This window comes from Populus euphratica, unplaced genomic scaffold (genome assembly GCF_000495115.2).
Source record: "Populus euphratica unplaced genomic scaffold, PopEup_1.0 scaffold31.1, whole genome shotgun sequence".
Lineage (NCBI taxonomy): Eukaryota > Viridiplantae > Streptophyta > Magnoliopsida > Malpighiales > Salicaceae > Populus > Populus euphratica.
Window position 1 is genome coordinate 2,452,765 of NW_011499850.1, and position 22,132 is coordinate 2,474,896.

General features: G+C 33.4%; 3 protein-coding genes across 5 annotated transcripts; 1 reads left to right on the forward strand and 2 right to left on the reverse strand.

Annotated features, from left to right (window-relative positions):
* Positions 1-1,158: 1,158 nt before the first annotated feature.
* On the reverse strand, positions 1,159-6,741 carry LOC105121114 (116 kDa U5 small nuclear ribonucleoprotein component). The gene is made up of 11 exons (XM_011019636.1): positions 6,637-6,741; positions 5,352-6,110; positions 4,868-4,936; positions 3,567-4,763; positions 3,347-3,445; positions 3,082-3,240; positions 2,779-2,864; positions 2,504-2,702; positions 2,132-2,242; positions 1,790-1,996; positions 1,159-1,552 (listed from the first exon to the last, which is right to left on the reverse strand). The coding sequence occupies exons 2-11, from the start codon at positions 6,093-6,095 to the stop codon at positions 1,454-1,456; spliced, it is 2,970 nt and encodes a 989-aa protein (XP_011017938.1). The 5' UTR covers positions 6,096-6,110; positions 6,637-6,741; the 3' UTR covers positions 1,159-1,453.
* Positions 6,742-13,838: 7,097 nt separating this feature from the next.
* Positions 13,839-18,629, forward strand: LOC105121115 (E3 ubiquitin ligase BIG BROTHER-related-like). Of its 3 annotated transcripts, none has more exons than XM_011019638.1 (6): positions 13,839-14,215; positions 15,396-16,394; positions 17,016-17,189; positions 17,834-17,982; positions 18,183-18,293; positions 18,399-18,629. In XM_011019638.1, exons 1-6 carry the CDS (start codon positions 14,090-14,092, stop codon positions 18,481-18,483), a joined length of 1,644 nt encoding a protein of 547 aa, XP_011017940.1. In that variant the 5' UTR covers positions 13,839-14,089; the 3' UTR covers positions 18,484-18,629. The 3 variants fall into 3 exon arrangements, with proteins under 3 accessions (XP_011017940.1, XP_011017941.1, XP_011017942.1); XM_011019639.1 differs by having other exon boundaries at positions 13,841-14,215; positions 17,840-17,982; XM_011019640.1 differs by lacking the exon at positions 13,839-14,215 and adding an exon at positions 14,222-15,234.
* Positions 18,630-18,740: 111 nt separating this feature from the next.
* LOC105121116 (uncharacterized) lies at positions 18,741-21,322 on the reverse strand. Its single transcript, XM_011019641.1, has 5 exons — positions 20,794-21,322; positions 19,858-20,676; positions 19,687-19,766; positions 19,501-19,572; positions 18,741-19,306 (listed from the first exon to the last, which is right to left on the reverse strand). Exons 1-5 carry the CDS (start codon positions 21,115-21,117, stop codon positions 18,964-18,966), a joined length of 1,638 nt encoding a protein of 545 aa, XP_011017943.1. The 5' UTR covers positions 21,118-21,322; the 3' UTR covers positions 18,741-18,963.
* Between the last annotated feature and the right edge of the window lie 810 nt (positions 21,323-22,132).

The window sequence follows — 22,132 nt, forward strand, 5'->3', positions numbered from 1 at the left end:
TGATGTTAGATTTCCAGACAAATGATTTTTTTTATGACATGCATAATTTTTTTTAATTGTTTCTAAGTAAAAGAAAATAATTGAAAATGGATAACTTTTTATGTAAAATACCCTGCTCTAACTTTCTGGCAACTTCAACTTGCCGAAATCTAATCAAGCTTAGGCACGTGAGATGTTCCAAGCCTATGCACCCAAACCTTTTTCCCTCTTTTTCTTTTTTTCTCTCTATGATACATGATCCATTGTAATTAGATTTTTTTTTATTTTTTTAAATTGTATTATTTAATATTTTTTATTTTTTTATTGGCCAACATAATTTATTTTAATTTAATATTTGTAAATTTATTGTAATTTCAAATAAATATCTAATATTTAGTTAGTTTTTAATCTTACGAGTTTTTTTATTGATTTTTCTTGATTATTTTTTTCAATTACATCATTTAATATTTTTTATTTTTTATTGGGCAACATAATTTATTTTGGTTTAATATTTATAAATTTATTGTAATCTCAAATAAATATCCTGATATTTAGTTAGTTCTCAATTTTTACGAACATCAATTTTAAATAAAAATTATAAAAAAAAAATATAAAACCCAATTGATTTTATAACTTGAGTTACAAACATTACTGATTAACTTCAGTTTAAAATTAATTTTCATAAATTATTTTGATTACACTAAACTTTTCAATTTACAATTAAAAGTGGGGAATGCTATCATGTTTATTTTTTTATATAAAAATAAATTATCTAACTTGCATCAATGGTTTGTAAATCTGACCAACTGGCTAACCGTAATGGTGTGTTTCCTTCTCAAAAAAATGGTTGTGCAATCGTTACTGGAGATGCACTGATGACTGGTAAATTTTCCTCAAAAAAAAAAAAAAAAAAACCTCCTAACGGGCGCATTGTAATCATCAAAGAGTTGGTAGTTACCTGGAAATGCTGCGATGATAAAAGAGATGCAGTTCCAGGTTATAGTAATGGCAATAACACATACTATGTTTCTTCTTGATTTATGTTTATCCCTTCATTTCAAGGTTAATGTTTTAATCCCAGAAGGGCAGGACGCTTGGAGGCCTCGATGCCCGTATTGCGATGGGGAGGCATGCCAGTAAGGCAAACCCAAATACGGTGAGCAAACCAATCATGAGATCTTCGAACAAATAATCCAACCTTGCTTGCATTGCCACCTCCCTGGGCTCACAAGGAGAGTTTTTCATGCCACTAGCAGTAAATATTATACAATATTACATCAAACATTCAAAATTTTGAATTTACTCGATGGACATCCTTTCTTTTTGTAAGCGGTGTTCAGCCCCAACTGCTAGGGATATCAGTCTGCACTATTATCTGCTATCCAGGTTTCAACACATGTAAAGACAGATAAAAACTGCCCGCAAGAAGTGCTTCCTATGGCCCATGGCTAAATAAGCACCAACATTGGAAGTATCACATCATTTGTTGATGAATATCAGCTGCTTGCTGAGCCAGCTCAACCACCATAGCCTCATCGAAGAACTTGTTAATGCTCACATCTTCACTCATTCCCTGGAATATAGAATCGAAACAAAAAGTATTACCAAATGGCTATTGGTTTTATCTATTAACAGCATAGGAGGTGTTATAAAAAACCCATTTCCATAGAGCGCCATGGTAGATTTGGAATTCTCATGCAGCTCAGAAAAATAATAAATTTGAAGTAACAATCTTCCACCGCTCCAAGAGCTTGAAAAAGTCATCCACGTAACAGAAAGAGAGACCCTGGGAGAAGGGAGAGGGGTATACCTTGCGACGCCTTGTCTTCACCATAAATTCACGGGCAAGGTGCTGGATTGGGGCAGGCTCAAGTGGCCTCAGAACAATGCTCTTATCAAGGGGATCTCCAGGGACTATAGCCCAATGATCAAACACCGAGAGGCTAAATGCTTGACCTTGGGTATGGTACCTCAAGTCCGTTTCAAAACCAAATGATTCTATGACAGGTAAAAATGCCTGAAATTCAATTTCAAAAATTAGAAAATAAGAGAAAGCTTGAAGTATATGTGGGTGTGTGTCAACCATCTCCATATATTTACTTGTATAAAACCAACAGCATGTAAGCTGGGTACGAAAAAGTGCTGCTATCACCTTAACAATATAAGCTGGAGTCCCAGGCTGAGGAACATCTGCTGTAACATGCCCACGTCTGCGAGATAACACCGTATAGATTGCAGTGAGACAGTCAATTGGTGTTTGTATCTGAAAGAACATAAAACACAATTAGTAGGACAATCCAAGAAAGAAACTCTAAATCTAAATGAGCTAATTGCATTTATTCAAAATAGCATGTTATGGAAACTGAGGATGAGCATTCATCATATTCCACTGAGCTTTCTGTCAAATTCATCATATTCCACTGCTGTCATGTTCCTTTAGTCACAGTAACGAGCAGGAAAAGTCTATATATTCTCCCTTAGGTATGCATATTTCTTTAATATAATACAATTATCAAGTAAGTACCTCCACATAATATACGGGTTCCATGAGCCTTGGGGTTGCCATAAGGAAAGCTGAGTAGGCCACACGCCGAGCTGTTGGAATTATTTGACCAGATCCACGATGAAGTGGTTCAGGCGCAATCCTAGCATCAACTATCTTGAACTTAACATTTCTGATTGGTTCATCACAAAGTGGTCCTTCTCGTGCACCCCACTGAAACCTGTCCAAAAGAAAATGAAGGTTTTATTTAGGCATTTGGTTAAATGGTAAAAGAACAGACGAAAATTCCAGTTTACCCTTGAACAATAGAATCCTTCACGGCACCTAGTAATCCCTTGTCCACTTCAGTTGGAAGTGTGTCATCTAGCAAAATATTAGGTCCCTGCAGATATCAAAAACACATAAGATTAAATTAAGTTCATTTAATCCAATCATTGAAAAAATGAGGAATTGACGTATCAAAACAGGATTTGATCACATATCATTTGTAATCCAATCATTGAAAAAATGAGGAATTGAGGTATCAAAACATGAGCAGGATTTGATCACATATCATTTGAAAAAAATCAAATCATGGATACATTAAGCAACTACATTACCTGCTTATCAGGGCCAAAAGCCCATATGGATCGTGCTGCAAGCAAATCCCAATCATATTTTGTCTTGAAGAAGTCACCTAGAGCTTTCCGATTCCAGTCAATGCTTACAACACCATTTTCAATATCTTCTGCGAGCCCTTTCTCCAATGGCTCAGCAATCTATAAAATTAAGAAACATTCCAGATGAACAAAATTAAAAGTCCAGAGCATTGAGATAGAATACTCAAAAGCAACTAGATCAAATAAAACTAGTGGTCTTCTTTACCATGGTTATTTTATTCTTCTTGTTGGGTGTTTCAGCAAAGCATTTCATTGATGAGGACTCCACCACAGTTTCACAGAATGAGACAACGGGATCAGCTACCTACATTTGACATGAAGCATTAAACAGGACAGATGTGCATGGAAACTAAGAGTGTCCCATAAAAGGAAATAGGAGAATAAATAACAAAAGTATATCAAAAAAGCATATGAGAAATAGATACCTTGACTTCCACTTCAGAATATAGCTCCCTAAGGTCCTTCATAATAGAATCTAAGTACAACTCTCCGGTACCAAGTATAGTGTGCTCCCCAGACTCCTCAACTTTAGTTATGGCCAGAGGATAGCTTTTACTGATCTTCCTAAGACCCTCCACCATTTTGGGCAACTCACTTGGATTTAGAGGTTCGGTAGCAGTTTTCACTACTGGAAGAGTATTGAACTGAAGAGGTCGAAATATGTATACATCTTCTTCATTATAATTCACATTACAGAGAGTTGCAGTTTTCATAATTGAAGCATCCACACCTTCAATGAGAACCCATGAACCAGGAGGAGCCATACTTATGGGTAACCTATACCGAGCTTGATATACCCATAGTTTTGTCACTTCTTTTACTGTCATGTCCTCCTCGTCCTCTGGTGAATAGCCTTCTCCCAAAACTTTTACAGACTGCCCTGTCATAATTTTACCACTATAAACCCTACCAAAAGCATCAAATGAACTGCAATCTGACTTCGGATACAATTTCGTCACATTAACCATTGAGGGGCCATCAGGATCACATTCTAGCATGGCCTGGTAGATCATTGAATCTTTGGGCCCAGTATATGTATGATCAACCTTCCTGGCAGCAGCAGCCTTAGCCGAAGGTATATGCTTAACAAGCATGTCAGTGAAACCTGAGGCTGAGCCAAAAACTTGACTGCAAGCCAGTCTTAGCAAAGGCCTGACATTTAATTTATAAGCTGAATTAGGAAGAGTAACACCAAACTCAGCAAGAGTAGCCTCAACGCTTTTTTTATGTTCTCCAATCACTTGGCTGTATATTTTGTAGAGAGGTTCCAGCACAAATTGGACAAACGATCTTTCTGCTCCACTAGCAGGAGGTTTCTTCTTGAAAGTCCTGTCCTCAGGATTATAGTACATATCCCCCCAGAGACGAGATGCAAACTTATCAGCATCAAATGGGATACCATGGAGTTTGAGATACAATCTGGCAAAGGAATGCAAAGTGAAGGACCATCCTGCGGTTGCACCAGCAAAACAAACATTTCCAGCAGCTGGATCTATCACTTGAACATTTCCAGCAGTTGAAGAGACAGCAGATATATGGTTGTTAATGACTTCTATGGTATGCCTTAGCTTGTGATAAGCATCCTTTGGGGGCAATTTGAGCTCTGTTATGAGCCTGTCAACCTTCAAAAGAAAATTTGTGCAAATAACACCTCATGAACCAGTCAAAATTTTTGGAAAAAATCAAATCGGAAGTGCCAAACAAAATAGAGGTAATAGGGAAATACCTTATTGATCACAACAACAATAGGCAGCTGTTCCTGAATTGCGTGGCGTATGGCCCTCTCTGTGTTTACCTAAGCATTACAAAATAGTAAATTGACCATATCAAGTGGCTAGAACATTCTCGTGCACTTATGAAAACAACAGTTATATCATGAAATAGCATCTTCGAAGTTCAACCACGATCATAAGTGCATGGTATTGAGAACAAGTGTCACAAGTCATGCAATAGAAGATTATAGCCTTGTTGCCGCAATCAGTCCAATCATAGACAAAACCATTTGCAACTAATGCCTGTATAAATGCTGATATGATAGGCAGAAAACTAGAACAAATTATGTATTGAACTCATCAAGAATGATGGATTTAATATCTACGGAGAAATACTTCGCAAATTAATCCACAGAAGAACAGATAAAATCATATTAAGATATGATCATAATATTTTTGTAATGAAATTATCAAAATTAACCTAAAAAAAAATCTTACCATCACTCCTTCAGCAGCATCCACAACCAACACTGCACCATCAGCAAGCCTGAGGGCAGCAGTCATTTCATCAGAGAAGTTCACATGACCAGGGGTGTCCATGATGTTACAGAGGTACGACTTTGAATTGCTATCCTCAAGGACAAGTGACATTGGAACTGCCTTGATAGATATCCTTCTTTCTTGCTCATCAATCCTTGTATCTGTGTACCTAATATGCTTCTCGCTATTTATATCAAAAGTTGGTGTATGATGTGTTTGCTCAACCAACATGTCCATAAAAACTGTCTTCCCATGTTGTAGATGGCCCACGAGGGCAACGTTGCGTACCAAAGAGGGATTTGACATAAGACCAACAACAAACTGGCTGGAAACATAAGTTGAGGAATCCTTAACCCCAACCTCAAACTTGATGTTCCTAACAGGCTTAATTATCGGTTGCTCAAGAGGCTGCTCATCTTCATCGTTAACCAACGTTTCAACACCTGGACCATAAACCTCCTCCGCGGTTGGGTAGTACTTCTTGTCCTCAGCAAGGACAACTTGGTTATCCATATCAACATCATTAGGGGCAGTAAGCCAACCATTGGAAGCATGAACTGCCTCTTCACCATCAGATTCCTCCTCATCTTCATGAGGCTTGTCTGGAAGTTCTTCATCTTCTTCCTCACCATCGCTCTCTCGGTCTGACTCTATTTCCGGACCAATGTAGTTCCCAAACTCATCATACAAATTGTCATCCATGGCACCACTTCAAACCTGCCATACCAAATCATGAATCAATAACCAAGTACAACCACGAAATCAACTAAACTTACACAAGAACCAGTAAATACAAACTAAATTCTTGCTAAAAAAATCTCCTTGTTTTCTTTCAATCAAGATTAAAAACAAAAACACAACAATCTCTAATTTACTAAAGTGACCACACAGGTGGTGTTTTGATAATAATCTCATCGACCCTTTTTACCACTTCACCTAAGCTTCAGATCTCCACTTTTTACTTCCTTCCACTTGAAAAAAACAAACACACAAACACAGTAACTTAACAAGCTAAATCTTGCATCTGGGTGTCTAATTTTCTCTACAAATCTAGTAGCCCATTCCCTTAAATTCTCTTCTACAGACAATCCAGCAAACAAATTCATTTCTAACTAAATTAAACCAGCAGTACAGCTTGCGTAAATAGAAACTGAATCGCGAAACAACGTATATAAACACATACATAAGCAAAAATGAAGGCACGAAATAGAGTAATAGAGGAAGAAGAGAAGCTGCTGCATACCCGGTAGAGAGAGAGAAGTTCGCTGCAGGAGAAGCCAAAGAGGAGGAGGGGTTTGAGTGGAGATAGAGGGAGGGGTTTTTGAAGGGTTCGGGTTCTGGAGAGAGCGAGCTCCTTGTGGTGGGCGGATCGCGGTCGCTTTATTTTGATGGGCTTTTGTGTTGTTCTGATTTATTAACTTGGGCTTCTTGTAATAAAATAAAATTATTGTTTTTGTAGATTTTTATTTTTTTTCTTTTCTTGGTGAGAGATTTTATATCATATAGGTTTTTATGTGGAAGGATTTCAATTTTCATAATTGTTTATCCAGAATCAGATCAATTTATCTTTATATTCTAGATTTAATTTTTTTAATTCTAATTACTCCCAATTTATTATTATATATTAAATCATTTTCTAATTTATGAAAGTGCCCTCACGTGAAAAACTTAATTCATATTTGATTTATCATAAAAAATATTTGGAAAAAAAAATAATCAAGTGTTATTAAATTCAATTTGTTTCATATTTATTTATTTTGTTAATGGATCAGATGAGATTTGAGTTTCTCTTTGTTAGTTTTGATTGAAAAAATGACAAAATAATTTTTAGGAATGAGTTTTTTGTAAAGTGAAAACACAAATGTAATGGGGAGGCATTATTTTTTTTCATGGAATTAAGGTAAATTTGGTTGGTTGTAATGAGTTATTTAATGTAATGAAATATATATTACATTCTTATATTTGATGATATTATAATTTTAAAATAATAATATAATGGACGACCATAATTGTAATAACCATGATATTATAAGTATTACATAAAAAATTTATATAATAAACCATAATAATGTAATTATATAGGAACATAATTGTAAAGGATATCATCATAAGAGTTAAAATGTAATTTTTATAAGAGACAACAAAAAAAATTAATACGATGACCAATCCATAATAAATGAATGCAATGAATCATCTCATAATATACATTATAACTTAAACATACTATTATTAAGTTTATAAACACTGCCATAAATCTATCAAAATAGCTTGTCTTTGTCGATATTCTATCTCGTACCCTTCTTTTGGGCATGATTTTCTTTATATTCGTTTGACATATGCAGTCTCGTTGAATGTTTATTTGAAACAATACAACACTATTAATCTCAATAGATACATGTGCCATAACATTTTAATTTTAATATAATATAATTTTTTTAATATTTTTAAAATTTTTATTTTTATTTTTGACATTAGGATATGAAAATATAAAAAAATAAAAATAAAAATATTTTAATTTTTTAAAAACATAAAAATAAATCATTTTTTAATAAAATCAAAACAGGGCAGGGTTTGTCACGTGAAGCTTGAATTTTTTTAATTTTTTTAATTATTTTAATGTATTAATATCAAAAATAATTTTTAAAAAATAAATAAAAATTATTTGAATATATTTGTAAATAAAAAACACCTTAAATTATAATCATTATCCTATTTTCAAACACCATCCTTGAATAACTATACAGCCTGAAGCAAGCTACTAAATAGTGAAAATTACGATTCCTACATGATCAATAACGGTTATAATTAAGACAAATGAACGTGCATTTATTATAAGACCTTGAAGAATACACATGTTGATGATTTATTAGTTTTGAAATCAAATTTATGTACGTGGTAAAAGAGATCAAGAATTTGTTTGGTGACCATTTTGATATAAATAATCATAGCAAGACAAAGCTTATTTTCGGGTATGAATGTTATAAAATACATGATGTTATTTTTATTGACCGGTCACATTAAGAAAATATTAAGGAAATCTAATTTCATTTATTGCAAGCACGTTACTGCTCATTTGGGTACTAAAATCCATTTGTTTTCTATTAATATATAGATGATAATGTGATTGATAAAAAATAATTTTCTAGTTTGGTTGCCAACTTGCATTTTTTGGTGATTAGTTTCGAGGTGATTTTGCTTTTTTTACTATATTTTTAGTTTTTAAAGATATTATTTATAATTTAAAAAAGTTGTATTTTTTTTATAAAAAAAATATTACAGTCGAACACATCTCATTACTGTTGATGTTTGTTTTTGTATTTTAAAATGTTTTTGAAAAAATAAAAATTTTTAATTATTTTTTATATTTTTAAATTATATTGATATGTTAATATTAAAAATAAATTTTAAAAAATAAAAAAATATTTTAAAAAATAATTATCAATTATCAATACAGCAATAAACAGGAGAGAAAAAAAATAGTGGCACGCCATTGAGATAATGATGAAACATTTACGTGGTACTAGGAATGATCACTTGCTGTGTGAAAAAGTACCCAGCAGCACTACAAGGTTTTGCCGATTGAAACACTTTGTGAATTGACTCTCTCTCTCTCCACTACTAGTTAATTATATATTCATTTGAAATGGTGGTTATTGGTAATTCAACAATGGAAGCTATAACTAGCCAGGTTCAATACAAAAAAAATAAAAAAATAAATCTCTTTTTATGATGTGAGTGAATTCATCCTGTATAATGTACAGAGGTTGGGTTTGATATAAAAACTACTCTTGACGGATTTTTGCAGCACCTTCAACAAAATTCATCCTTGTAAATCTTCCTCTTTTTTTTTTTTTGGGATTTATCGTTGTGCGTTCTTAGAAAGAAAGAAAGAAAGGCAAATTCTTAGAAGATAAACACTCTACTCTTATTATTAATTAATTATCGAAGCACCATACATGTTTCTTCGAGAATGAAACAGCAAGCACGTTACACATACACACACTGGAAGTGAAAATAAGATTACTAGTCAGCTAAGCCAAGTAAAACTAGCTATACAGAGCTTCCTTCCGTTACATCATCATCCCCTATGGATACGCTTATTCATATATTGCTAGGCCTAGCTTCGAGTTCTTCATGTATAAGATCGACTAAGGACGGTGATGATCAGGTGGAGGTGCACGCGGACCTGGAGGAGGGGGTTCACGGTGTGGTGGACCTGATGGCGGTGCATGCGGACCTGGAGGAGGAGGGGAATGGCCACGAGGGGGAGGAGGTTCGCGCTGTGGTGGACCGGGTGGTGGTGGATGGGGCTCTGGCGGTGGGTGGCCGGGCTGGTGACGGGGCTCTGGCGGTGGGGGATTGTGCATCTTCTAATTTCTTGCTTCCGACAGCTCTTTGTTGTTGTTTGATATGGATGTGGAGAAATGTATTGGGATAGTCTCTGAATTTATACATGTGAATGGATAGGGCTAAGCTAGTTGGGTTGCAAAGTTTAATGTTTCATGAATTTGTCCGGTATCTTTTCTTCAAAACTACAAGTCAAACCCACGTTTGTGCTTGGTTTGGTAGGTTTCTACCTGAAATTCATCGATTTCTCTAGACTTTGGAAGTGGCTCTTCCTCCTATACCAAAAAGAATTATACAAATCGCACTTAAGATTATAGCCTGGTGGTTCGTTGCAAGGCTTGTCTTGTGGTCGACTTGAATTCAATCTTTTTTGTGTATTTGTCTGTCAGTTTCTGCAGTGTTTTACTGGATTTACAAGATATTCACTTAGGCCGTGAAATTAATCGTGATGCGTGCAAACCAGTCCGAACACCACATTAATAATAATAAAAAAAATTTATACAAATCATGTAGACGGTTGAATTTGAAACATGATCAAGAGAAATAAATGCTAATGGTTGATCTATAATTTGATGATAATCACTTGTATAGTTTGTTTTGGCATTAAGAAAATATTTTTAAGATTTTTTTATTTAAATTAATTTTTTATAATTTTATATCATTATATAAAAAATATTTTAAAAAATAATAACTAATTTTAAACACTAACAAACTATTTGTTACTAATTAATTAAACATTTTTATAATAAAAAAATCAATTTGACTAGTTAATTTTTGCCGCGTCCCAGACGACATCCAGTATTTGTTTGTATTGTGCCGGCTGCCGACAGCCAACAAAAACTCAAGCGAGGCAAAAAAAAGAAAGAAAGAAATATAAACACAGTAAATGCAACAGACAAAAGAAACAAGGGATGATGGTTTTGCTAGCTAGCTTGCAAGTTGTCATCGTGAGCAAAAGAGATATTATAGCGCATAGTATATTTTATTTTAAAATAATGTTTTATTTTTAATATCAATATATTAAAATATCAATTTAATATAAACAAATAAACTCTCAAAAAACACAAAAAACAAAGGTCGCCGATGCCTCTCAACTTTATCATTTTATTTGTAGACCTTGATTCAACACGTATACTATTTTTACTCTTGTCACCAAGAAAAAAATTGAAAAAAATATTTAAAAAAAAAACAAGTGTTGTTTTTCACTTGATATTGAGAACGACAGCTCCATTCTCACAAAAAACAAAATTAAAAATATACTGAAAATCAGAACTTAATTATGAACGTGACTTCACTGGTAGCTTGATTCCAACAGCCAGCCCTTCTCTCCGAGGCGTGGGAAATTTCAATTTCCATCCACACATCGGCACCAGATGGGGTAGACACTGGAGGGCTGAAGACCATGAATTATGGAGTATGACGGGCGAGTCTGGCTTGGTTTTCAGCCAATTTGGAATACTCTGTGTGAAAAAACCTCAGTATTCCACGAAGAGCTGCGGTGGTGTTCTTACACATGAGCGGTGGTGTTCTTTTACGAAAAGCAACCTATTTCAATGTCAACCCTTTGCACATATTTCTTGTGGGGTAAATTATAGGGATTCTCTTGAGGTAAAAGCACAAACACCACACAAATTCTATTGAAAATCCATCAAGATTTCTCTTATCTTCAACCAAAATTAAATAGCAATTGATATTGACATGTTCAGCTAATGGAAGACTTCCTATTTAAATCCATGTAGCTTATTAATCACCGACTATGACGCCACCGTGAACCTCTGTAATTTACAATCAAATTGGACTTTGTTTATTTTAATCACAATACATTCATATACATATATATATATATACATATACATACATATATATATATACATATATATCTGTGTGTTTATAAAAAAAACAACAACTAATACTTGTTTTTGAAACTATACACATACCCGCGAGGGCACTTTTTTTTTTTTTATTGTAGAATAGATATAAACTAGATGATTGTATGTGCTATATCGCGGGTGTTATCAAAATTTATTAAAAAATATTTAAATATTGTTAAAATATTTTTTATTATTAAATTTTTTAAAATATACAGATTAACTTAATATAATATAGTTAACTTGATATGTTCAAAATTAATTTAAATACATATAAAAATATAATTTGATTTAAAAAATTAAAAAAATATCTTTTTTTTTTAATATCTAAATGATAACATATTATATCAATTTAAATCAACTCGAGTTCATCTGTTAAATTTTTTATCCAGGTCATGAGATCTTAATGAATATTTAGAAAGCAAATAAAAAATTATTAAATTTAATTATTAATTAACTCAATATTAAATAATAAAATTAGAAATAAAGTTCATTAAAAAAATAAACCAATTAAACTTAGATCGTGAAACTAAAATAACCCTAAAAAAATTAAAATAAATTATAAAGCTTAATTTTTAATCAAGTAATAATTAAATAATATATATATATACACACACACATATCCAAGTCAATTCAAGTCAGCTATGCAAATTAATGATATGTCTTGAGACTGAAATAATTTCATGGAACCCAAACAAAACAAATTATAAAGACTAATTCTCAATCAATCCCAAATTAAAAAATAAAAAATAAAAAAATTAACTAAAAATAAAAAAAATAACCCTAAACCAACCAAATCAACCTACATCTCGAATTATAAAATCATGACAATACTATATACAAAATAAATAAGAAAAAATTATAAAATTCAATTATCAACCAACCTAATATTGAAAAATTAATTATTTTATTAAATCAAGCAAAAAAACAAAAAAAATAATATAAATCAGTTTAGGTTAACTTATCAAACTTGGATCAGGAGATTGAGATAAACTCAATAAAAATAATAATAATAAATAATTTTCAATTAGCCTAATTTTAAAGAAAAAATTAAAAAAATATTTAACTAAAAATAACTAAAAAAATATAAATCAACATAGTTAACCCACGGCTAGGATTATAACATTAGAATAATTATATAGAAAATAAATCAAGATAAATTATAAAATACAATGTCTATAAATTTAATATTGAAGGATAAAAAAACTAAATTTGAAATTAAAAAATAATAATCAATCTCTTTTTAGAATCAAAGTGAAAAGAGACATTGGAATAAATAATTATAAAATTGAATATCAATTTAATATTATGATTTTTTTTCTAGACAATAATAATTTTGTATATAAAAAAATAAATTAAAAAATTTAATTTTAAATAAATCTAATATTAAAAGTTAAAATATAAATATAAATACAAAAATAATATATATATATATATATATATATATATATTCCAATAAATAACATATGAGAAGGGGAAAAATGATTTTTCCCTCCTCTCGATTCTCCCCGAGCAGCCCCTGTTATATATATATATTTGTGCTTGTGTGTGTGTGATTTGCTTATAGATTCCTAGTTTGTTTGAAAATATAATTTAAAAAATATAATTGAGGTTGTTTAAAAAAGTATTTTTATTTAAAAATATATTAAAATAATTTTTTTTTTATTTTTTAAAAATTATATTTAATATTAGCCCATCAAAATAATCTTAAAATATTAAAACAAATTTTAATTTTTTTAAAACAAATTCAATTATTTTTAAAACATTTTTAAAATATAAAAACAAACACCTCCTTTATGTACTTTACCAAACAACTTCAAAAGAAGACTTTTCATTCTTTTTTTTTATGTAACCTGTTCTAAATATGTCTAGTTGACGGTTACAAAATCATGAAAAAAAAATAAAAAGAGGGTATTTTTTTAGTAGAAAAATAAAAATTAATAAATGCATGCATAAAAATTGGGTTATAAATTATAAGTTGACACAATTTAATTTGAGTTGATAAAAAATAATATTGATTTAATTTTAAAAAACAACCAAATGAGGTTTTAATAAAATTAACTGGATTACAAATTAATTTTTAGTTGATTTTTAAAAAAAACTTACCTTAAATCGAAGATCGAGGTGGCCGGTTTTAAACCAACTCATAAATTAGACTGGGTTTTGTAGTTTTATATGTAATTATATATATAGAAAATTAAGATTTTGAAAGTGAGGTGTCTGTATCATTATCGAGAGGAAACGACAGCCTATAACGTGGCACGGAATGCGGGTGTTTTGTAAGAAAAACTACAAGACTCAAAAACACTTCACCTCTTCCATACGAAAACAAAAACAAAAACTCTCTCCTCTAATAATTGCAACAAGAAATTTCAATTTCAAAATAATAAAATAAAAAATATATATACATATTAGCTATACAGTTCCATCATCATTCACCACCACCACGTAATTTCTCAGCCTCTCTCTGTCTCTAAAGAAATGGGTTCGAATAGTAGTAGACCGGGGTCACGCACAGCACGGACCCGACCGAATAGCAGGTTGTCCAGGTTCTTCTCTTCTCTCATCTGTGGTGGCTCCTCTTCTTCTCGTACAGCTCGTCACGAGGTACCAAAAAGGAGAGATTAAAGATTTTCGACTTGAAATTGATTTATTACTTCTGTTTCTTTTTAATTGGTTTTGATGATCTGGGGTTGGTCAATCAGTGTTGATAATGGATTGTTTATGTGGTTTTCGTGTAAAAGGAATTGACTTTAGAGAAAATAATGAGTGCCCGTTTTGTGTTTTATTTATTTTATCGAAGTTTGAATCTTTACATTGAAATATTTGTGCTTTTTGATGATCTAGGATTGATCATGTGATGTTGGAAAGTTTGTCTTGTTTAGGTTTTATGGAATTTTGTTTCTGTTGTTTGTTAACTGTTTGTGGAAGCAATTTTTTATTTTTTCTTTTGTGTTTGTCAACAAATTTTGATTGGAATTATTTACTTATCGATATTTGTTTAGCCCTCCAGTCATCTGAATATTTGTTCGCTTTGGTTATTTGATTAAAAGTTCAAGTTTTGTGTAGTTACCATTACTTGGAATAGAAAATGGTTTTAATTTTAAGGCTTTTGTTTTCCATGTGAGTTCTCATGGAGTTTTTAGTTACTTGGGGGTTCTTAGAGATTTCGGTTGAATTTCAAGATGTTCAATTTAATGGCTGCTTTAGCTTAAGTTAACGTTAACAAACAAATGGTTTCCTGCAAGATAATGTATCCCTGTATTTGAAATTGGTATTTCAGAATGTTTTACTAATTAGTTGCATTTGACAATAGAGTAGCACAACTCTCTTAGTATGAGCACTATCCCACCATAATCAATGATCAATTTATACTCGGCAGCTTTGCACAATGCCCGCAATTGATTTGCAAGTTTTTTAAAGAAAATATTAATGCTTGTTTTGCTGTAAACTATTTCTGTAAGTTTGTAATTGAAACTCCTTTATCTTTTTATTATGACTGAAACTGACTATTGCGGTTTGTGAGAGCATGGTTCTGCCATATGGAGCAATTCCATGGTGTTGATATAGGGTCTATACAAATCTAGACAATAGGCACTTCTCCTATCATTCAAGAACAAGATGTGGTGAGGTGGCAGTATTCATTTCCTGTGACATATCTAGTCTTGATCAATGTGAAATTTATTTTTTAATGTTTGGAGAAGTCTTTTTAAGGATGCTATTATTCAAATGTTCGTGGCTACCTTTTATAGAGGATAATGATATGTGTGTGATCTTTTTCCAATAGATGGAAGACTATCCAGACAAGATTCTGATGAATTCTGCAGAACAGTGTTGTCCAGTCATCGAGGTACAGAATTCTGCAGAGGAATCATCGGTGGTTTCCAATACAGTAACAGGGTCTAGAAGCTCAGATGCTGAAACTGGAGGATCATCTGGAAACAGTATAAGAGCCAGCGAGGGAACTTCTGTGAAATATGGTTACAGAAATCTTGACACAAACTCTCGAGGAAAATGCCTATCTGATAGTAAGGAGTTAGTTGGCCCAGATCAGGTAAGTGATAGTCATGATGAATCAGGTAGAAATATAAGTATTGCTGAAGCTAGTACTTCATTTAAAGAACGACAGTCATCAGATCCTGTATCAATGAATGTTTCAACTAACATGGATTCTGTCAATGGCATTGAAAATTCAGAGAACGAGGGTTTCTCTCAGTTCTATCCTGATATCATACATACAAGCAGTTCAAACTCACCGGGGCATGGAGATTCATGTTCTAATGGTTTGCCTTTTGACAATCATATGGGTGAAGTAACAGACATGCCAAATTCTAATTCTGATTCAGTAAATCATAGATCTAATGTCCCAGTAACCTTTCGCTCAACACAAGATGAGTCTAGCCAAGATCCGGTACCTTCAGATTTAGGACTTCCTGTGCCCAATAGGGAACAAGGGAGGACAGATGGAAGTGTACTCCATGTAGATGTTGTGAGTATCTCTTCCAGCATTTATTCAAGCAGCAATTCAGATGCAAGCAGTCACGAGGCCAGAAGGAATAGCAGAAGATTGTTTCGGGACGCATTTTCAAGGCGCAGTTCTAGGAGGCATGTTGATTCTCCTACTATTGTCTTCTCAACAGATAATACTGATGATCTTGAATCCCATGACAGATGGCTCCTGGATTTCAGTGGTGATTTTTTTGATGATGGGATAGGCAGTGATTCTGGATACATGAGCAGGAGAATTCACAGATTGAATGAACGAAGACAACACTCAAGATCTGAGGTGATGTTTCTGAATAGTTTTTGAGGAAAGAATGCTATACTATCATTTACTTTTGCACACACACTTGTGATACATGTTGGGGATTATAGTTCTGTATATTTTTGGTGTTGATCAGTTGTTACAATCGTCAAGAAGACCCTTGTACAGCTTTTAATCCACTGAAGTTTGGATTTGGGAAGGAAGCCTAGAAAGACAAACCTGTACAGGGACAAAACCTAACAGGGGCCAGGGTGTTCATTTTTTTTTTAAATCCCCCTTATTCTTGAAAACATTTTAAATTAGTCCTAATGAAATTGCCACTTCAAAATAGAAATTTTATGTTCTCATCCTCTCAAGCTTCAAAGTCAGGGATCCTGGCCCTGTAATTCAATATCTTTGCAGGAATATTTGGCTTGATAGAGGTTTTTTTTATATATAAAAAAAAAACAATTGCAAGCCCTGGTCTTTTATTGTTGCGCTATTCAATTGTTCTTTTAGTTTCTTTGGTATAATTGCATGCCACTCCATTCTTTGTCTATCCAGTAGTCACGGGGGCTGGGTTGGCAGAACATAAAAAATAAGGTTAAAATCTCTTTCCTTCATTTGTAATTCGTATGAACTACTCTTGCTTGCTCTTTGCAGATCTGGGAAAGACTTCGTGGTGGCCTTGATGAGAATGGTCGACGAACAACCTCTTGTCCTTCTGGACTCCACCCTGACGGTACATGCTCGTGTGAATCATTCTTGATGGCTGAGGAGTCGAGTGCTCGTGGAAGTATATCACGAATAGTCATGCTTGCTGAAGCTCTATTTGAGGTAGTTCTCCTTTGACGTAGCTTCTCCTGGCTTCACTAATCCCCTTCATGAAAAATGGATATAGTTTGAAAAGTAGAATGCAATTATGTGATAGAGTTGCTGATTTGAATCCATTATCTTGGTGCTAATGATAATTTAAGTTTCTATTTACACATCTCTCTTCTTTCGAGACTTTTGTATAAATTGCAATTTCAAGGTCATGATTGTGCTGAACCATGTCCAACCTGCTGTAGAAGTTTTAGTGCTAATCCCATTGTTTGAGACACTCCATTCCATTAGTTTGAGGAATCCAGTGAGAAAAGTTGGGCATGATTTTGCAATTCTTTTGAGGACAAGGGTGAATCCTGACTAATTTAATACCCTTTTTACTTTGTCTGGAAAAATATACACCAGGGTGGCTTGCATTTAGATATTAGCTGTGATTATGTCTTAACGCTAACAAGACTAAGATCTAGCAGTAGGTTTTTTGAAACTGCTCAGCTGTCTTTCTATGTAGAGGTGCTTACAGAGGTGTGGAAGCCACCATCAAATTCATGATAAGGGAGTTGCTTTGACCATGAAATCTGTGCTAGGCAGTTTTACAATGATTTATGCACTTCTTGGCCTGCATTATTTTGCTACTAAGTTCTGGTGTCATGTTTAAGCTGCAGGTTTTGGATGAAATCCATCGTCAGCCTGTGTCACTTTCTCTATCCATGATGTCGCTCCCTGCCCCTGAATCAGTTGTTGACTCTTGCCCTCTTAAGAATCACAAAAAGTTGGACAGAGTCAAGGGCAATGATGAGGATGAACAGTAAGTTTCTCATTGATTTAAGTTTTGTGGTGTGAACATGCATGTACTCTAGAATAAGCCAGGTATTATACTTGCACGAGTGTTACCGCGTGTAAAAGTGGTGGGGAACTTGGAGTTCAAGGTGTTTCATTACTTGGATTGCACCAAGATAAACTTGTGGTCTTTTGGACTGTGTTTGATAATAACTTTCTGACTGACAGGTGTTACATTTGCCTTGCCGAGTATGAGGAAGGTGACAAAATAAGAGTTCTTCCCTGCCACCACGAATATCACATGGTTTGTGTGGATAAATGGCTCAAAGAAATACATGGGTATTGTTATTGCCACCCACCTGCGTTTTAGCTGCTGATGTTTTCATTCTTCTTAAACCGTAGTCATAATCAACTTTTTTTCCCTTCTCTTATGGTATTTTACAGGGTATGTCCGCTTTGTCGAGGAGATGTCCGTGAGGGTGGTGCCAGCGAGCCTTCAATACCAAATCCAGAAATTACTTCTACTTGATTGCATTGTAAATATAATTGTATATAGTGTTATATAAATTCCATCTCTTGTAATATGATTCCCTGAAGATTGAATTCTATAGAATATAGATCTTACATAAAGCTATACGCTATATAAGATTGGATTCTTGAGCTCCATGTTATGCTTCTGTTGTCTTGTTAGAACAAATACATCATAAATAAAGTTGGAAACCCAAATATGATGCAACTAAATCTAGGTTGTCTTAGATTAGTTGGAAATCCCACGATCAATAATGCTTGGGGGGGATTAAAAACTTTTATAGCTGCTTATGAAGATAAAAACTTCTACATTCTTCTTGCATGGGTTTGATGAAACCCAGCAGAACAAAAGGGGGGTTTAAAATCCAGAAGAACAACATTGTTCTTCTGTCAGAGTTCATATCCAGAATTACAATAGAATACAAGCAAACAAAAAACAAGAATACCGTTTTGCTAATCAAGCATGGAAACTCCCATATCACTAATATTGTTGCCTTGGGATCCAAAAGGGATTCTGGAATGATTCAGTCCTGAGCTTATTCCCATTGCTTTCAGAGTAGTCATGGGAGAAGGGATTAGTATAGGCGCTCTGATCATTCTTGGCAGTGAAATTTTGTTGCTTCTTTGGAAATGAATGATCCTGTTGAGAAAAAAGATTTGGGTGACAATTTTCGTCTTCATCTTCAAATGTTGTCCATCGCATTGAATTGTTGTGATGTTTCTCTCTTGCAGTATATCTCATGTTCTCCATCTCTCCAACATGATCCTTGAACTCCTTCTTCACCACATCCAGCACAACATCACCATACCGATCGCACCATGACCTTAGAGCACAACATTTTTGTAGTTCATGTGAGGATCCAAATAATAAGTTTGATATGCTGTAGCAAGAATGCGAGAATGCCTATGATTAATTGCAATAGCTACGGTATTTGGCAGATCAATAGATCAAATATGCTGCGAGGAAACAAACATTAATTTGAGATAGGTAAAAGAAAGAAAGCTATTGTTTTCTTACTTGGGGAAGAACTTTTTCAGGTCAGCCTTGTCAACGGGAAGCTTGGTGGAAATTGCTTCAATTTGATCATCACTAATAGAACCACAAATAAGAAGCACAATGCAATACAAAAGTAAGTGACTAATTGATTATAAAAACACACTGACAACTACTTCAAAATCATCTGATCAATAAAAAAAACCTTACGAAAATTTAAGACTAGGGTTTGTTGCGCAGAGTTCTGTTTGAATTTTTGAAAGCTCCTTCTTTATCTTGTCCCCTAAAACCTGTATAATTAACAACAGATAGCAAAGGCATAAGTTAAAGTTGAAGGATAAAGATTTAGAAACAAAGTTATATATATTGTCTAGACTGAACCTTATCAATGAAAAAATCCGAAGAAGAACCATTAGAATGCAGTTTCTTCTTTATCTGCCTAGTGTCTGGTCCCTCTCCAATGGGACTACTAACAAGGTTGCAAGATCCTGAATAAGCCTCATTGTCAGATCTTTCATTGTTAAGAGGAAGAGGAGCAGTCTCACCATCTGAATCATTTTTCTTCCATTTCTTAAAACCATCAAAACCCCAAGGCTTTTTTGCTGATCTTGAGGTTTTCTCCTCACAATTAAAACCATTAGCACCACCACCACCACCATCTCCCTCTCTTTGCTCCTGTTGAAACAAAGTCTTGAAGGGTTTCCTCTTGGGCTTATCATTGCTTGCACTTTCTTTTACAGATTCATTTGGTAAGCTTGCTTGCATAAGAATTGATTTGGTTTCACTTTCCTTATCCTTCAAATGACTATCCCAAAGTGGGTTCTCTCTCTCGTTACTAACATGGCCAGAGGAGGGCAATCTTGCTTCAATTTCAAAAATACTCTTTTCTTCTTTGTGTTTGCTCAGCTTGTGATCTGATCCAAAGCCAAAAACCGAGGCTGCTCCTTTGATTTGCTTCATCGCTGAGTTAGGCTTTGATCTATTTATGGACTGTAAAGTTTCTTTACCAATCAAGCTTTTCTCATCTTTTAAATCAATAACCGACCACTCCTCTTCTATCTTCTCTTTTGTGTCTTTTGGACCAGCAACAATAACATCTCTTGACTCAATTTCTGCTCCCTGTACTGCTAGCCTCTGTAACAAAGGTCTCTTTGATGAATGGTACTCATCTTCTGATATACATTTTGCATAAAGCAACTCCTACAAAATGTCCAAAACAAACCAAAAAAAAAATAAACAAAAATTGGTTCCGTTTGATTGTCCAAAGAGAAAATTTTGAAATAAATCAAACTCAGGTCCTAAAAATTAGAAATTCACCTGCAAGAAGACCAATTTATCTCTTAAAATGACTGCTTGTTCATGTTCAAGTGGAGAAGCAATAAGGGTTTCAAGCAAATGAGTCTTGAAAGCAGAAACCTGATTCTCGGCTAAAATACCTTCTTTATGCAACCCCATCAAATTCAATATTTGATGGAATGAGTCTTGCTGCCACTTCAAGTTATCAGACTGCAGCTTTGAGAGCCTGTGCTCCGCCGAGGTCAACCTCTTTTTCTTGAAGGAAAAAGGCAAGATTGTCTTGCAAATAGAGGTAAGTGAGTCATGGAGAGTAGAGTAGTATGCTGGTGTGTATGTGTATACCATTTTTGATGATCTTTTCTTTGGTTCTCGATTTGAACAAGTGAATAAAAGCTAGCCAAGAATTATGATTTTTATGGGGTGCTAGAGCTGTTGTGATTTGAATGATGATTTTTTCAAGTGTTTCAGTTTATTCTTTTTTGTTTCTGTGTGGTGTTTTATTTTATATTTTTATTTAGGGTTCTTCAAGTTTGAATTTTTGGGCTGTGAAACGGTCACTAGGAACTAGCCGTTGGAGGAGAAGGCAAGCAAAGCAAGATGGAGTAAGAGGTAGACAAGAATGAGTGGAGTAACACGATGTCGTTTTCCAAATATGACTTGCATTTTCCGTTGATAATCTTCGGTTCCCACACGTGGCTTATCTTTCTCGCATCATTCAAGTAATTTGATCAAAACAAAAGTCGACATGAAAATTTATTATTTCCTAAAAATATTTTAAAAAAATAATATAGATTTCCTCGTGACTTATTGGTCAGTATGATTCAGAAAAATTAGTATTTTTATTTTTTTATAATAAAATGACTTAATCCCTTAAAAGAAAAGGATAAATAAAATATAAACTATGTTCATGGGCTTTTTAATCTTGTAATTCTTTTTAGCATAATTAAATGACTTAATTACTTTTAAATCAGAAAAAATACAAAGCTAGCTCTTAAGGTGTTCTTTTCTTTTTATTTTTTTCCTCTTATATTATAAGCAGGTGACTTAGTAATGTAATTAAAATAAATATTAATAAAAAAATTAAATGACATGTGTATTACAAGCATCCACGTGTTGGATGGTACATGCAATATTATTTAGTGGTTAAGTCACTTTTTGCAACAATATTGTAAGTGTCTTAACATAGTATTCATGATAATTAAGTATGTGTATACGACGGTGCAATGGCTGAGCTTCAATGCACCTTTTCTTTTTCCCTCGTTTTTTCTCCATACCGTAATATAAAGGTGTCTGGTAATTTTGGTTTTCATCCAAGTGGGTGATTGTTTTCTTTATTATTATTTGTTTTGTTTTTTATAAT

Bases quoted from the DNA above. Each gene is read 5' to 3' on its own strand.
- LOC105121114 (XM_011019636.1), bottom strand. From the start codon at position 6,095: ATGGATGACAATTTGTATGATGAGTTTGGGAACTACATTGGTCCGGAA. The intron at 4,937-5,351 runs GTAAGATTTTTT...TGTAATGCTTAG, and splicing joins ATGCTGCTGAAGGAGTGATG to GTAAACACAGAGAGGGCCAT. The intron at 2,703-2,778 runs GTAAACTGGAAT...TCTTTTGGACAG, and splicing joins AAGGATTCTATTGTTCAAGG to GTTTCAGTGGGGTGCACGAG.
- LOC105121115 (XM_011019638.1), top strand. From the start codon at position 14,090: ATGGGTTCGAATAGTAGTAGACCGGGGTCACGCACAGCACGGACCCGA. The intron at 17,983-18,182 runs GTAAGTTTCTCA...TCTGACTGACAG, and splicing joins GGCAATGATGAGGATGAACA to GTGTTACATTTGCCTTGCCG. The intron at 18,294-18,398 runs GTATTGTTATTG...GGTATTTTACAG, and splicing joins TGGCTCAAAGAAATACATGG to GGTATGTCCGCTTTGTCGAG.
- LOC105121116 (XM_011019641.1), bottom strand. From the start codon at position 21,117: ATGGTATACACATACACACCAGCATACTACTCTACTCTCCATGACTCA. The intron at 20,677-20,793 runs GTGAATTTCTAA...GACATTTTGTAG, and splicing joins ATAAATTGGTCTTCTTGCAG to GAGTTGCTTTATGCAAAATG. The intron at 19,767-19,857 runs GTTCAGTCTAGA...TTAATTATACAG, and splicing joins CGGATTTTTTCATTGATAAG to GTTTTAGGGGACAAGATAAA.